The sequence below is a fragment of the Diuraphis noxia genome, unplaced genomic scaffold (assembly GCF_037042655.1).
Source record: "Diuraphis noxia isolate RWA-SAM2 unplaced genomic scaffold, SU_Dnox_SAM2 contig0001, whole genome shotgun sequence".
Lineage (NCBI taxonomy): Eukaryota > Metazoa > Arthropoda > Insecta > Hemiptera > Aphididae > Diuraphis > Diuraphis noxia.
Window position 1 is genome coordinate 42179183 of NW_028301711.1, and position 16746 is coordinate 42195928.

Below are 16746 nucleotides of genomic sequence, written 5' to 3' on the forward strand. Positions count from 1 at the left end.
CTAGTGTTGTAAATCCCTGGCATCTCCTGCTGTGATAATTCGATATTTTAACACTGTATAATGCAAAACATAAATACGTACCTTCAAAATGTTTAATACATCAATCAAACAAAATTGAATATGAATAATGAATGAAAATATTATAACTTCAAAACTATTAATTTATCGTTTATTTTTAAGAGTTATGACCCACTACTTCGGAATGACTTATGGATGATCTCATAGCTGTCGTGTTGATAAATGGCAATATTAATTATTAATTGATACCTACCTACCTATTTAATATATTAAAATGAATTAAAATATCTCTATTAAGTATTAATAATATCGTTGTCACTTGTCGTTCATTTGAGACGAATGCGATAGATTTTAAACTATTATTTTTCTATTTCTCTACACTTATACAGGCTGAAAAGTTTTGGCTACTACATCTACCCACTATTCAGATATTAAATAGTCTACGTCAATCCTACCAATGACATCGACACATCGTCCATCGTCTCCTGACACAGCCATTCTAAATTTAGCAACGTTATGAAGCAGCAGCGTATTGATCGGTTCAATATTCAAAAATTAAATTAAGTAAAGATGTGAAAGTATTCTCCGAAAATTAACGAAATTTTAAGTTATAGATGCATTGATTTTACAATGACCGGGTTTTTTTTTTTTAACAGCAATAACTAGTCGAAATACATCGACATACATTTTTATGTAACTACGAGTATATTATTATACATTTTTTGTACTCCAGAACACTCCTAAAGCTTCTTTCTGAATTACAGAATATTTCTTTTCAACCCCTGTTAAGATTCTAGACGTCACCCTACTGGTCGCTTTTCATAACTTTCAAAAGTATGCATAAATACCACTCCGTATTCTGGTGCATTACACGACAATACTACATCTAATTATTGTTTGTAACGTACTAATACTGATTCTAATGCTATTGCTTATTTTGTTTTATTAAATGCCACTTCACGCTCATTTTTCCACACAAACTTAACATCTTTTTTTAATAGATTGTAAATAGGAGTTTAGGACCTAATATAGTTGATAAATTTGGCATAATAGTTTACCATTTCATTGAACGCTTTAACATCCATCAAACTTTTAATTTTTACTGCCTTAAACATAGCTTCGACTTTAATTTTATCTCTTTCGATACCTTCAAATCCAATTATATGTCCTAGATAATTAATCTTTGGTTGAAAAATCAAATTTTTTTTATTTAATTTAAACCCTGTATTTGTAAGGCGTAGGGAAAGTGAAGTGGCGCTCCCATCGCCCTGTGCACCTTGGTGCATTGCAGCAGCCCTACCCTGACCTGCATTGGTTGGTGTACCCTGGTCCTCCAGGTCGGGGGTTGACAACCCCACCTTGTAAAAAGTCGTATGTTATTATATACCAACAAAAAATCAGCCTCGGACACAGAGAACTGGGATAAAGGATAGTGAGGGAACAATACTTATGAGACGGAAAAAAAATTATAAGATGGAAAGAATACTTTGTTGATCTGTTGAATGGCACAATACCTAAAAACCCGATAGAAAAAGCAAAATATCAGAAAGCGGAACCTTTTGTGAAAGAAATATCCAAGGAAGAAGTTAGGGAAGCAATTAAGAACCTTAAAAATTAGAAAGCACCCGGTTCCGACAGCATACCATCAGAACTCTTAAAATATGGTGGAGGGATGTGTCATAGGGTATGGCTGGAGGAACTAATGCCAGAAACCTGGAATGAAGCAATAATTATACCACTCCATAAGAATTAAGAAGGTTGATAAAACTGAATGCAGCAACTATAGAGGGATATCCCTTCTGAATTCAGCATACAAAGTTTTCTCCAAAATTCTATTTAACCGTTTAATACCTTATGCAGAAGAATGCTTAGGTGAGTACCTAAGTGGTTTTCGAAAAGGAGGTCAACTATAGAGCAGTTATCGATAATAGTAGCGCGTATAATAGAAAAGAAATATGAATATCGCCAAAACATGTGACAAATGTTTGTTGACTTTAAGAAAGCCTATGACAGCATTCATAGAAATAGCCTGTACAATATAATGGAATAATTTGGATTTACAAAAAAAATAAATAAATCTAACCAAACTGTAAGTACCAAGTCAGAGTAGAAAGTACGGTGTCAGAAGCGATTAAAGTTGAAACGGGACTAAAACAGGGGTAGGTACGCACTATCCCCCACTATTATTCAACATAGCCCTAGAAAAGGCAGTAAGAGTTTTGCAAAACGAAGCAAGAGCAATAGGCGTTGATGCATATCATATAAAAGTGCTAGGTTTTGCAAACGATCTTAGATCATAGAAAACTCATTGGATGATACAGTGACAGCTACTGAAACCTTAGATAATGCAGCACAACGAATACGGCTACACATAAACGCAGACAAAACAAAATTAATGGAACTAATAGACATAGAAACATCGTTAGATGTATTTGAGACGCTACCATATGAAAAAGTCGAACAGTTTCAGTATCTAGTTACATTACTTAATACGAAGAATGATTGGACTCATGAGAATAACGAGAATAACAAAAGCAGAGAGAGCGTTTTTCGCATTGTTAAAGTTTTTTAAGTCTTAATTATTTTCAAAACGAACAAAAATAAGACTTTATACATCGATCATAAGATAGATACTTGTATATGGTAACGAAGTTTGGACTACTACAATTAATATAACAGAACGTCGATTAAAGATTTTTGAAAATAAAATATGGAGAAAGATATGCGGCCCGGTAAGAGACTCAGGACAGGTCAGTGGCGTAGGAAGTACAACCAAGAACTGAAGGAAGAATTAAAAATAGTATCAATTAATGGTTTCATAAAGAGTCGAAGGATACAATGGCTAGGACATGTCATGAGGTGGAATACTGATGCAGTAACTAAAATAGTACTAAATTGGAAAAGGCCATGGAGTTGTCCTCGGAAGAGATGGATGGATGTTGTAGAAAAGGACTTGGAAGACCTTGGAGTACAGGATTGGAGAGATATTGTGCAGGATCGTGATAAATGGAGTGATTTGGTGACGGCGGCAAAAACTCTTGGAGAGTTATGAAAGCCAGAAGAAGAAGAAGAAACCTTGTATTTTGTTACCTTTGAAATACTTTAAGATTATATAAGTTTTCTTGTTTACACTACTTGTAAGCTGTAACAATTCGGTAATTTAAAATTTTTTTACACCTTTTGTTCTTATAAGTACTTTTTCAATGACACTCAGAAAGGTTGAACTAACAGTTTTTGTATTAAAAGGTAACCTTTTAACTATTTAAATACCTTTACTTGTATTCAAAGCTAATAACCCCTGTGTCATTTCACATAGTTCTAATTGGTTATATTCAAAAAGTCTAATTTAGAAAATGTTTTTCCTCCCTGCATTGCCACAAAAACTTCCTCAACTCTAATCAATGGGTGGTTAATATTTATCAAATATTTATTAACAGTAGTTTTATAATCAGCATAGTAATATTGATCCATCAAGCTTAATTACTGACACAAGCGGAGTACACCATTCACTAGTCTCAACTTTTTATATTATCCCTTCTTCTTGTAACCTATCTAACTCATTTTCCAGTTTTTCTTTAAAAGCAAAAGGTGCAGATCTCGGATTACAAAACATTGGTGTACAATCTATCTATACAATTTAATGTTGCTTTTTTATATTTATATTTAACTATTTCTTTTTAATATGCTGACCATAAAATTTGTTAAGCTACGCAATTGTAGGACGAAGACAACACGTCATGCAGGTGTAATGTCTTCTTAATCAAAAATAAAATAGTTTCCCCCATACAAATCATCAAAGTTACCCCCGTGGTTAGACATGTGTTTAATACTTATGTTGTATGCGAGGTGCCAGGTATCCAGATATTAGTAGTTTTTTTTTTAAAATAATAGTTTATAAACAATTTTCAATACTGAATAAATAAATGTTTAATTCTATAGCAAGATTATAAAGTGTACATTAAATAGGTATTGATATATGAGTGGCGTGAAGGTGCTCAGGTGTTAACATGACTATGTCATATTCACATCTCTGCTATCTTACGAGATTCCTCATAAATAATGTTGAATTGTTTGATTTGAGCAGTTAGCATGTGTTACGGATTTCCCTATAAGTACTTATGTGATTGTTATTATTTTATTAAGCTACTTTGTGACCAGGTCAACAGTTTCTTGTATACAAATATATAATATATATATATGATTACAATTTATGAATTGTGTGAGATTAAGGTTCTTATTCATATGCAATATATTCTATTATTCGTTAGGAAAGATGGTACTATTAATTAGAATTCGTATAAAGTGAATTATGAATATAACAATTGCTATATGTTATATTATTTCTTTTGCTTATTTCAATTGCTTAAATGAATTTGGTTACCTGCGACACTATTATGTGTAAAGAAATTATATTGATTATTACACTTTATACTTGATTGCCTTATAGATATACTATTGCTTGAGCATAGACACATGAAAAACTCAATATTTTATGTTTTGACTATATTTAAAAACAAAATGTGCGTATCACGGGCCGGTTTAAGCATGGTAAGTGAATCTTTTTTTATAATTATTGGCGATTGATTGGATTTGTAAAATTTTATATTAATTAGTCAGAAACATTCAAAACAATTTGTAATTTTAAAAGAGACAATTTAAAATACTGTTAAGTAAAAATAAAATTTATTTTTGTAGCCAAGATTGAAATATATTTATAATTCAATACTCTATACCAAATAAGTTTGAAAAAAGCCTCAGAACAACTTTCTTTGTAATCGTCACACATCAAATACAAATACATGTTAATGTTCGCACAATGAATTAGAAAAGTAACTTGAAACAAATTGCCTTGTGTAGAATAAACTATTTAGTATTTTTCTTTTATTATCGAACCTCATTAAACTACCAGTTTAAAATAAAAAGGTTTAACTTTTAATCTGCTCAGATCCAAACTAACTGGATTACACCTTGCATCATACATTTTATTTTATATATTTATATATTTTATATAATTATTTTAAATAATTTGTTTGATTGTGCATACAACAATATTTTAAATTGATAATTTAATTTAAAATACTTTGTAACGTAAAAATAAAGTATATAGTTTCATATTATAGAAATAAAGATTACTGTTACCTTTAAACATTTTTCAAACTATGTGTTTACAAATTAATTTACTATCGTTTATTTAAAACATTGTAAAAACAAAAACTATTCACATAATCTGACATGTAAATCAAATGTAATTAGTTTAATGTTTTATACTGGATATGACAATCTAAATAAAATATAATACAACAACTTATTAATATTAGTAAGATAATCAATAAAATATAAAGAATTTTATGACAATTGTATAAATTAGATGAATTCTATTAACAAGAATCTATTATATAATTATTAAATATTATAATTAAAAGAAATTTTGAAACTTTTATGTTCATTGTTTCTTGTCTGTATTAAACAATTAATTAAAAAGTGAATAAATTTAAACAATGCTTATTGGTAATATAAAAAAAAATATATAATACTTATAAATCGTTTGTATAAATAGTACTCGGCCGATATTATATTTGTCAAAATAAAAATAATATTGTCATTATATTTATTTGTCAATCATTATATCCACTGTAAAAGGGTATTATTATTTTAAAAATGTGACTACACCAATAACTAATTGTTACTATAGTATATTCTACTACAGTAAAATAGTGGGGTATGTAATAAATGTTAAGACAAACATATTTTTCTTTTCAGTTGTTCAGAATTAATTTTAATAAATTAAGCGTATTATATCGACCTTCCTTAAATATACATTTAAATGTTATACATGGTGATTAAATATAATAAAATAAGTCAAACATCTTTATAATAATACATTATACTTATTTTTTTTTTAAATATAAAATACACGTGTTTAACTAAATATGTTTATAAACTAATTTTTGGTGAAAAGGTATCTTTTACAATATATAAAAACAGATATTTAAGAATAATTCACTTTAGACATGAAATTAATTAGCATGTACTGTGGAATGTAGATATTGATACTTAAAAATACTGAATAAACTTATATCTATTTTTTAAAGTATACACTTAATAATTTAATGTTACTTTTAAAAATAACTTATTGTATCTTTAATAAATATCATACTTCATGTTATATATAGATTGGAGAAAAAGAGGTTTTGTAGAATAGAGACACCTTATTAGTGATCTCATCGATAGGAAAGTAATGTTTAAATAAAATCCAAGTACAATTCTGCTTAGTTATTGAACATTTAAACTTAATAGCTATTTACAGTCATATTCAAAATATCAAGATCAAAATGATTATCCATGTGTTGTGTCATCTTCAACAAAATCATATGCAACATCTCTGGTTACACATTCCACATGACTAACCTGGAATGTTTTATTTTGTTAACATAGATAACAGAACATTTTAATATTACAGTGGACACCGCTAGTAGTGCTCACATTCCTCCGTGAGTATTTTGATCACTATAAGCGCAACTAGAAATTGTTTCTGGTGTTTCTAATCACCATAAATGGCTAATTCTAACCAGTAAACTCAATAAGCGTCGACCACTGTATTATTGTTATTATCAATTAATCTAGAACAAAATACCCTGTCTAAAATATCCAAGTCTAAATTCTAAGTATTATATTAATTAAAATGACATTATATTTTTTAGTAAAATGCATTATTCATTTTTCAATCACATTATTAACACATTTAATAATATAACAATCAAATAATAATAATAGTAATAAATCATACTGTTAAAATCAATTATTATAATATCTTTTAAGTGTTACACTAAAATGTATTTACACTTTCCAGTTATAAAATATTATATTTACGGTACGAAAATTTTTTTTATATAACATGGTTCAAAACGAGGACAAACTTTATAAACAATTTTATAGAACAAAAACTGTTTAAAAAGAGATAAAAAACTTATGTGCCATATTTGCTACTGCATATTATAAAAAATATCTATTTATAATTTAAAAAAAATAATATTATTACTATTCTCTTTTTTTAAAAAGGTTATAAATAGATATCTTTCCCTATACATTTGTTATTTTATAGCTGGATATTTTAGTACAGGATATTTTATCCCAACACTGTTATTATCATACCTTATTACGAAATTTAACTCCATAGAACTTGTGAGCATTGAATAATAATTCAGGTCTGAATGTAGTTGTTATGAATTGGGCATGATCAGACATTTCATGTATCATGTCTGCAACGGCTTTCCTATGTTGAGGATCTAGTGCCTAAAATAATTAATATACTTATTAGTTCTATTCATCAAATGTGTAACTTTATCACATCAATATAGTATTAAACATATAAGTTTAAGTCATTGTTTTATTTCTTAAAAATTTTATATACCTGATCAATTTCATCAAAAAGATAAAATGGAGCCGGATCACATTTTTGAATAGCAAATATCAGTCCAAGTGCGACTAATGATTTTTGACCACCAGATAATTGATTCATTTCACGCATCTCACTTCCTTGGCCAGCAAACGACACTTTAATCATTACTCCCGAATAATTATCTATATTATCTTCCTAAATATGAAAACAAATGACAATTGGTTATAAATTATCACATTTAAGTAAAAAGTAGTATATGCCTATTGAATAATATAGTAAATGTTCTCAGTATAATATTGTAGAAGAATAAACTATTCTTAGATAGGTAGATTTATTAATATTTACTTGAATGAAAATTATTATTTAAAAAAAATATAAGAATAATAATATAATTAATAAAGTTTAGTTTAAGTAATTTTCTTTACTGCAACAAGACCAACTTTATTGTAATTTTTAATTGTAAAAATCGTCAATATTTTTACAACTATACTCTTGTCCATTAATATTTAAATTAGAAGTTAAATCTTGTTTCAAAAAGATTAATTTGTTATTATAACATTTAAAAATGAATGCTTACATATAGTGCAATACAAAACTTTACGCCAAATTATAATAGTATATTTAAACATTCATTGGTAACTATCAGAATTTTTTCAATTCAAAACATTCACAGTAAAATAAAAATGAATGTATAATAATCTATGATTATTTAAAATTCTTACATCACCAACAATAGGTGTAGCAGACTCTTCTCCACCAGCTGATTTCATTACTAATTGAGCAAATCCACCAGGCACAAGTTTGCTAAATACTTGGGTAAAGTACATTGATACTTGTTTAAACGTAAATAAGATAGCATCACATTTTCTTTGTTCCAATACGTTCATTAGTTCTTCAATTTTTTGATGTCTAATTGAAAATTAAATATAATATGTATCTATTGTTGAAAGTTATATTTAATCAATATTAATTAATAATTACCCTCGATCAAGTTCTTGTTTTCTGGATACCAATTTTTCTTTTTGTTCTGAAAAACTAATAAATTGGTCTAAAGCTTTCTTGTTAACATGACCATAACGTTTAATATTACTATTAGCTTTTTCAAGTTCTTTAAATAACTGAAAAATAAAATAAAAATATAGTGTTACCTAAAAAAATATGAGAAGCATTTAAAGTATAATATAAAATAATAATACTTACGTTTTTAGATGAATAAGACATATATTTAGTAATAAGTTCAGTATTAGGAAGAGCTCCTAGGTCACTAATTTTGGATTGACATTCATCCAATTTTTGCCTTAACATATTTTGCTTTGTTGATACTTTAGTTAAATCTTTGGACTCATTGTCTAATTTTTCCTGAGCTTCTTTTTCTAATACTTTCCACTTCTCTAATTCTTCTTGACAAATTTTTTGCTAGGTTATAACAGATAACTTAAGTTTATAGACTGATTAAGAAAATAATTTATTTAATATTCAACAGACAGGCATTAGACACCCAAATCATTTATGTAAATATTGATTTATGTTAATATTAGATAAAAATCCATACATAGCAGTTATAAAAATAAATTTTAATTAAAACAAATAGGTAAAATTAAATTGGCAAGGAATTTAGATTTAATTTGTATAAGCTCTTTTGAAAGTAAACCATAAATATACATCAGGTGTTTTCATTGAAATTTTTACAACAATATTAATACCGAATTCCTGGTTGTATTTAAAAATACGTTGCATAATCAACCTGTTATGAATTATTATATCTAAGTAGCAGCAAAATTCATTTTACCTTTTTAATGGCTTCTTGTACTCTTTTATCATCAATTTTGATATCAGCGTTCAATGCCTCTAATTTTTTTTGAACTGTCTGTACTTCCATTTTATTGTTTTCCAATGTTCGTTTCCGTTCTTCAACAGATATTTCTTGTAATGCCTTTTAAAAAAATGCATGTTTAAAAAAAAATATATATATAACAATACAAATATTCTTTAACAAACCTGCATAAGCTCATCTCTACGGCGAATCAAATTGTTCGTTAACAAGTTTTCAAGTTTATTTTTATCCGCTTCTAATTTCATACGAGTAGAAAAGGCAGTTTTATTTTCCATAGTTAATGAACGGATATCATCATTTAATTTATCCATTTCTCTTTGATCAGTAACAGAAAGTTGAGCCATAAGTTCCTTACAGATAAAAACAATAAAAATCAAAAATTATGAAAATAAGAATTTTTTAATTTAGCTCATTCATTATTATGCACAAGATTAACAATTTAAGAATATAGATTTAAATGAAAATTTATACTAGCATAATGGTTTCTAAGATTATTTCTAAAAATAATAGTGAATAATAATTGTTGTTTTCACAAAAAATTTTAAATGGTTGCAAAGTTATAGGATAAAAGATAACACAGAAATAATAAATATACAGTATTGATAACTGAAAATTGAATAAATTATACGTTTTTAATGGTATCTAGTTCAATTATAGATTTGATTGAAAAATAAATAAATTATTATAATCAAGTTATAAACAAAACCAAAATTAGTACCTGATGAAGCTCTGATTCTAATCCACTACGGGTGGTCTGCATGGCTTCTAAATTTGATGCTGCTTGTATTAATAACCTTTCTTTGGTTGCTCGGTATCTCTCTATTCCAACAAGTTCTTCCTTCATAAGTCTTATGTCTCCTTTTAATTTGTCAAAATTACCCCTGAAAATAAATTCCATAGAAAAGTCAAAGTTACAAGTTAAATCAATAAAATATGTATGTTTTGAAACATTTACTGGATTTACAAGGATGTGAAAACTAGTAATATATATATGAATTAATAAAAAATAATGGTATAAATTTTGTTTTACTGAACACAGTTATGTATTTTTATTTATAACTAGATACATACTTAGATTTACTATTTTTTGTTTCAGTCTTTTGCATGTCGGACATTACCATATTCACATTGACCTCAACTTCATTCAATTGTGTTTTTAACACAGCAAGTACTTCTTCAGCTTCTTTTATTTGGCTCATTGAATCATTACGTTGTTTTTGAATTTCCAACTTAGAACGCATATTTTTGAAATATCCTCCTGTTAATGTTCCACTAGAAGAAACCTTTGACAGAAAAAAATTTGTTTAAGAAATATGCTTAACATAATGTTAAATTTGATAAAATTATTTTAAATTTATATTAACACATATAATATGTATTCACCTGATCGCCATCAATTGTTATACAATCAAGCATACTTTGTTTAGATATTGTAGTAGCAATTTCTAGATTTCGGCAAATTAATGTTTTGCCAAATATAAAACGCATAGCTTTATCTAAGTGAGGTTCATATTTAAGCTTACTAACCATTGGAAGTGCATCCTAAAAAATTTAAAACCAGAATTATATTTGTTTTCTTTTATAAAAATATGAACAATGAATATTTGGTCATGGATTGTGATAACCTTGGATTGTGGATATCTTATATCTCGTACAGTCAATCTATTTAACGGCATGAATGTAACTTCACCAGGTAAATTTTGGTTATTTATTTCTTTCAAAATTTGAGTACCAATTCTATCAGATTCCACGATATGAAAAAACATCCTAAAACAAAATTAATTTATATCAAGAAACTAAATAAATCTAATATCCTAATCTAAATAAATTGTTTATTCATTTAAACCATTCTAGCACAAGTATCCAAAAGCATAAAATATAAACATCAATAATATACTAAAAATCTAAAAATATGCCTTATAAAAATAACAAAAAATGTTTTATTTTATAATTACCTTCCACCTGCAGTGACTTCTACTGCAGTTTGAATACTCTGATCGCATCCAAAATTTTCAATTACTTGTCCATAATATTGAGAAGCAAGATCCAGATGAGCCCCACCTCTTTCTTTAAATACATCTAATACCTTACGTACACTATCTCTTCCATTTAAAATTGCCTAAATATCATTACCAAAGAGTTTTAACATACTTGTACATATTATACTATATTTAAAAAACTATGTAATTACTTTTCCTGCCATACTGCGGAGTGCTTGATCAGATTTAGCCAACTCTTCTTTAAGTGATGACAAACTATGCTGAATAGTATTTTCTTTACGCCACAACTCACTAATCACATATAAATTTCATTAAATAATTTCTATACTTAAATTAATTTAAGCAGGATATTATTTTTCTTATGAACTTGATAGAAATATGTTAAAAAGTATGTGTGGTTAGACTTACTTTCTCTGACTTTGATGTTGGTCTTTTGCTTTTTTCAATTCATAATATTTTTTATTATATTCATCAATAGCAACTCTTTGTTTTTCTAATTCAATAGAGTTCATCTAAATAATATTAAGACATAATAAATCCAAAATTTTAATATTTAATTTAATTGATTCATTAAGTATTGTAATAAACTTTTACTATGAAACTAAAAATATTGTGTTTCAGACATTTAAATTGAAAAATTTGTTTATTTTAATTATAGTGAATAGTTCTTCAAGATAAAATAAACTAATAAATTTAAAAGATAGCAAAAAATATATGTATTTCCTTTAAAATTAATATATGCATAACAATACAAGTATTAACATATCTTAGTAACCTTTAATTATATTATTTTATATTTTTATTACTATCAATATTACCTGAATTTGATGTTCTAATTCACGCTGTCGTTCCCCATCTCTTTTTAAATCATCAGTTAATTTGTCTTTATGTTCATTCTTGTCTTTTATTTGTTTATTTAAGGACCTAGACAATTAAAATAGAAAAGTTTTAAAAAGAATGAGAAACAAATAAAAATAAAAATTGTGTTAAACCAAATGAGCAGTGATTATTTTTAGAATAAACTTAAATATTCACAACATTTTATTACTTAAGTTCTTTTTGAATCCATTTATCACGATCTTCTTTTGATGTAAATTGACTTCCTCTTCCTTGTTTAGCATACAGTTCTTTTCTTTTTTGTTCTTTCAAAGCAAGTCTGAAATAAAACAATTTAAAATATAATGTATCAATTAGCATAGATGAAATTTTAATTTATGAGTGTATTAGAAATTTATGATCATCTTACTCTCGAGTACAATCTTCTTCCTTCTTTTTTTGTGCTTCATACTTTGGTTTTAACTCTTGAAGTTCTGATTCTTTAGCTTTAATAGTATCTTGAAGTTTTTTCAATTCTTTTTCTGCTCTCTCCTACAACATAAAAAATAAAAATTATATATTTACATAAATACAGTTTAAAATTTTGGATTCTATCTTTTTTTAAATCTTACTTTTGAGTTATTATCTCCATCTACTTCATCCGTTAAATCTTTTATAGTAAAGTCTAATTTTGTTTTTTGTTTAATTAATTCCTGTTGCTCTAAACTTAAAGTTTCTTTTTCTTCTTTTGCAGCATGTACTTCACGTTTAGCATCACGTAAATGTTTGGCTGCTTTCTTTGCTTGATCAGAAGCTTCTTTAACTTTAGAAGCAAGTCGTTTTTGTTCTTCGTCAAAATTATTTATTTTGCCATCCAACTAAATAAATATTTTTTTTTTTTTTAGTTCAAATTTTAAAACAGATGATTAATTATGACAACTAAATTTAATATTTACTTCTTCCAACTTTCTTTTAGTGTCTTTCAATTCACGATCATGAATACAAAATTCTAATGTCCTTCTTTTTTTATCCCAAACTTGATACTCTTTAAGTTCTTCCTTTTCTTCTTCAAGCGTTTGTAGTCGTTCTTCAATTGTTTTAATAAACTCAACAATTTTTTCCAGCTTAGTTTGAGTATCTAAAATAAAATGTAATTTATTAAATGATTAGATTATAATTAATAACGAAATATTTTTTTGAGATAGATTTATATTACCCTTTAATATATCAATTGATTCTTCTTTACGTTCATCGTAAACTCTGGTACCAGCAACTTCTCTCAAAAGTTTTAATCTGTGAGAATCTGGTGCTGTAGCCATTTGGTTTATCTGACGTAAATATTATGAAAATTATTAATATTAATAAATATTTAATTTCAGTAAAAAAATAGTTGTGAAAATACCTTTCCTTGTTTAACAATATAATATGGATTAGAGTGAGAAAATCCAGCGGATTCTAATAAGTTAGTAACGTCTGACCTAGGAACCATTTTTTTATTTAGAAAGTACTGATCTTTTTTGGCACCAATCACTCGTCTTAGAATAACTTCTTCCTTTTCAATCTAAAATAATGGATAAAACAATAATAAGTTAACTATGTAAAGATTATTTAAATAAAATGTTCAACATACTGGTAAACGATTATCAGTATTATCAAAGATAATTTCTACATAAGCTGTAACAACTCTGGGGCCAGTGCCTTCATGAAGTAATGCTTGTCTTTGTTCAGGACGAAGATGTGAAAACTCATCACTAAGTACGAATTGTATGGCTAAAATTAACAAAATATAATAAATAATAATCAAGTAATCATCAATATTAGGCAAATTATTTACCATAAAAGAAATTGCTTTTTCCAGATCCATTACGGCCAACTAAAAAATAAAAATAAATATTTATTTTTTAAAAAGTATGAAATAATATCTTAAAATAGGAAAATATTAGATATTTACTAGACAACATATTACAAACTTATATAATAAATTGAATAACAAAAAAAATGACTAAATTATTGTAAGAAAATATATTTAATACATTTTAGTTTTAATGAAAACAATTAATAGGCTATCAGCGCACTATTTGTATTCTATCTTTGATCCTAGTTCAATAATATAAGATTACACAAAAGTATATATAAAAAAAAAAATGGTCTGCGTAAATGTTTTATGTCTATGTTCTTGAGTAATCTTAGAGTAAAACCAAAACATGACATATCAATTTGTATAAATATTGTTTCAAAATAATTTTAACATAATGCAGATTTACAGAAAAATTAATTTCTATTTTGAAAGTCAAATAATAATGAATAAAACTGATATGTCATATTCTCGAAAATATTATCATCTATAATTTTTGTTATATGTGATTTTACTCTATGATTACTCAAAAACCCCAAAAATTATTTTAGGGAGAAGCATTTTATCTATGCTAAATGTTGATCTATGAGAAAAAAAATATTATCCTTTTAAAAATAAAAATGTATTCCTAAATAATAATGCATATTGTATACATACCAACAACATTATGTCTCTTGTCAAATGGTTCAACAACAGTTTGCTCCCTATAGCTTTTAAAACCATGTATTATAACCTAAAAAATATAAGTAAATTATTATATACATTATATATTTATATAATATTATAGATGAAAAAAAAATATATAAGAAATGTTTTTAAATATTAGCATGTTGAAATACATACTGACTATTTATAGGTATATTAAACTACTCATAAAATTTAATAGTTTGATATTATAATAGTATTTAAACATTTTAAACTAGTAATGGCAAACACCAAACAGTTATCTCAAATTTTTTGATACAAAATGGAATAAAATTATAACTTAGAGAAAAACACCCAGTTAAGTATAAGACTTGGATTTTAATACTGAAACTATCACCAAACCTTAAGAGGACGCCACACCCGCATGTGTTGTCTCCGTCGTACAAATGCGTAGCATAGCAAATTGTACGCTCAGCAGATCACGATTTGCTCCGTTAATTAAAATTTAGAGTGAATTGACTTATTATAAAAATTAAAGGCAAGATTATTACCGAGGGCATCTCATAGGCTTTTTATTATATTTTAATTTTAAACCGAGTTATGAGTATTTTAAAATTGTAAATTATTTTTATACCTAAAAATATTCATAACTCGGTTTAAAATTAAAATATAATAAAAAGTTTATGAGATGCCCTCGGTAATAATCTTGCCTTTAATTTTTATAATAAGTCAATTCACTTTAAATTTTAAATTAACGGAGGTAATCGTGATCTGCTGAGCGTAAAATTTGCTATGCTTCGCACTTGTACGACGGAGACAACACATGCGGGTGTGGCGTCCTCTTAATTATAAATATAACTGAAGCACTTAGAAAATATTCTTTTTTTAATTTTAGTTGTTTGGGATTAGCCAAAATGATACTTGAATCTGTCCCTTTATATTATTGGAGAAATCTGAACACCTGCATGATTTTTAAAATACACTTTTGTAAAAATTCTAAGAATTATAAAAACTAACATTTTGATTAATTACAATTGGTTAATATTTTGGAATTCAAAATAGTCAACCATTTGTTCTCATGAACGTTAATTCAATGACATATATTATTATGTACTCTGTGCATATATTTTTTTATGTATTATAAGCATAAATTAAGCTAAAGCCAAGCTTAAACATGAACAAATTCACTAATTAATCTTATACACAGTTCATAAAAGATAATGCTTGCGAAATAAAAACTGTAGGAGTATAGCCTTTAAAGTTGAGTTTTAAAAAACGAGTCTCATTCAAATTTTTGCTACCTTGAAAGGTATAAAAATTATTTTTGTTACATATTTACGAGTTAAACAAAGATGACATCAATAGACGACAAAAACAATTTGAGTTATTATGACTCAACTAATAATTCTATGAACGAAATATCACTATTTTTTACAAAGAGGATGTATGTCCGTTAATCATAGTTTAATTTAATATATCATAGGTATAAATATATAAAACCTCACAATACAACAAGATTCCTAACATAAAAATGTTTGATAATCTTTTTAGTATGTATACTAAAGGGATGATAGATGATAATGTAAAATAAAATAAAATGTTTGTTTTGATCAATTAATATATGTTAGTATAAAACTGTTTGATGGATTTCAAATAAAGAGCAACTTTTAAATTTCTCAGTGAATTTGATGCATAATCATTGATCGTATATACTCTGTTCTTAAATATACACCAAATGCAATTATAGTTATATCGCTCTACAAAACACCTAATTTTAAAACTGAATTAAAACATATTAGTATATATTTTTATCATATTAATCTTTCATTAAAATATAAGATTTAAGTAACAACCACTTTCGATGTAAACGAATTGCATTTCAAGTTTCAATAGTATCGATTGCTCAGAATATAAGAAAATCCTATGGATAATGTGTAAACGCGGTTGTGTATAGTACACGGAATAAACAAATTGACATTATTGTAACGTGCACTGACCTGTTTGATATGCATTGTTTAATATTAATGCGTAACTCTGAAGCGTTTAGTTCTTTTTGGCTAGCTTTGTTTCCGAAAAAAACATAATATGTTCACTTCGCGTTTATTTAATTTAAAAAAAATAATAATAATGTAACATGGTCGAGTAAACAAAAATCAAAATGGGAACCTTGTAGAAGTTG

At 26.5% G+C, this 16746-nt stretch overlaps 1 protein-coding gene across 1 annotated transcript; it reads right to left on the reverse strand.

The window, feature by feature from the left end:
* Positions 1–5884: 5884 nt before the first annotated feature.
* Positions 5885–16746, reverse strand: LOC107168407 (structural maintenance of chromosomes protein 3-like). The gene is made up of 26 exons (XM_089216215.1): positions 16565–16746; positions 14580–14655; positions 13902–13940; positions 13698–13837; positions 13470–13628; positions 13284–13395; positions 13024–13205; positions 12700–12945; positions 12498–12619; positions 12300–12407; positions 12070–12175; positions 11660–11763; positions 11443–11542; positions 11207–11370; positions 10877–11018; positions 10635–10793; positions 10323–10534; positions 9970–10132; positions 9416–9601; positions 9207–9350; positions 8618–8833; positions 8399–8535; positions 8140–8326; positions 7430–7612; positions 7171–7311; positions 5885–6426 (listed from the first exon to the last, which is right to left on the reverse strand). The coding sequence occupies exons 1-26, from the start codon at positions 16577–16579 to the stop codon at positions 6355–6357; spliced, it is 3615 nt and encodes a 1204-aa protein (XP_089072341.1). The 5' UTR covers positions 16580–16746; the 3' UTR covers positions 5885–6354.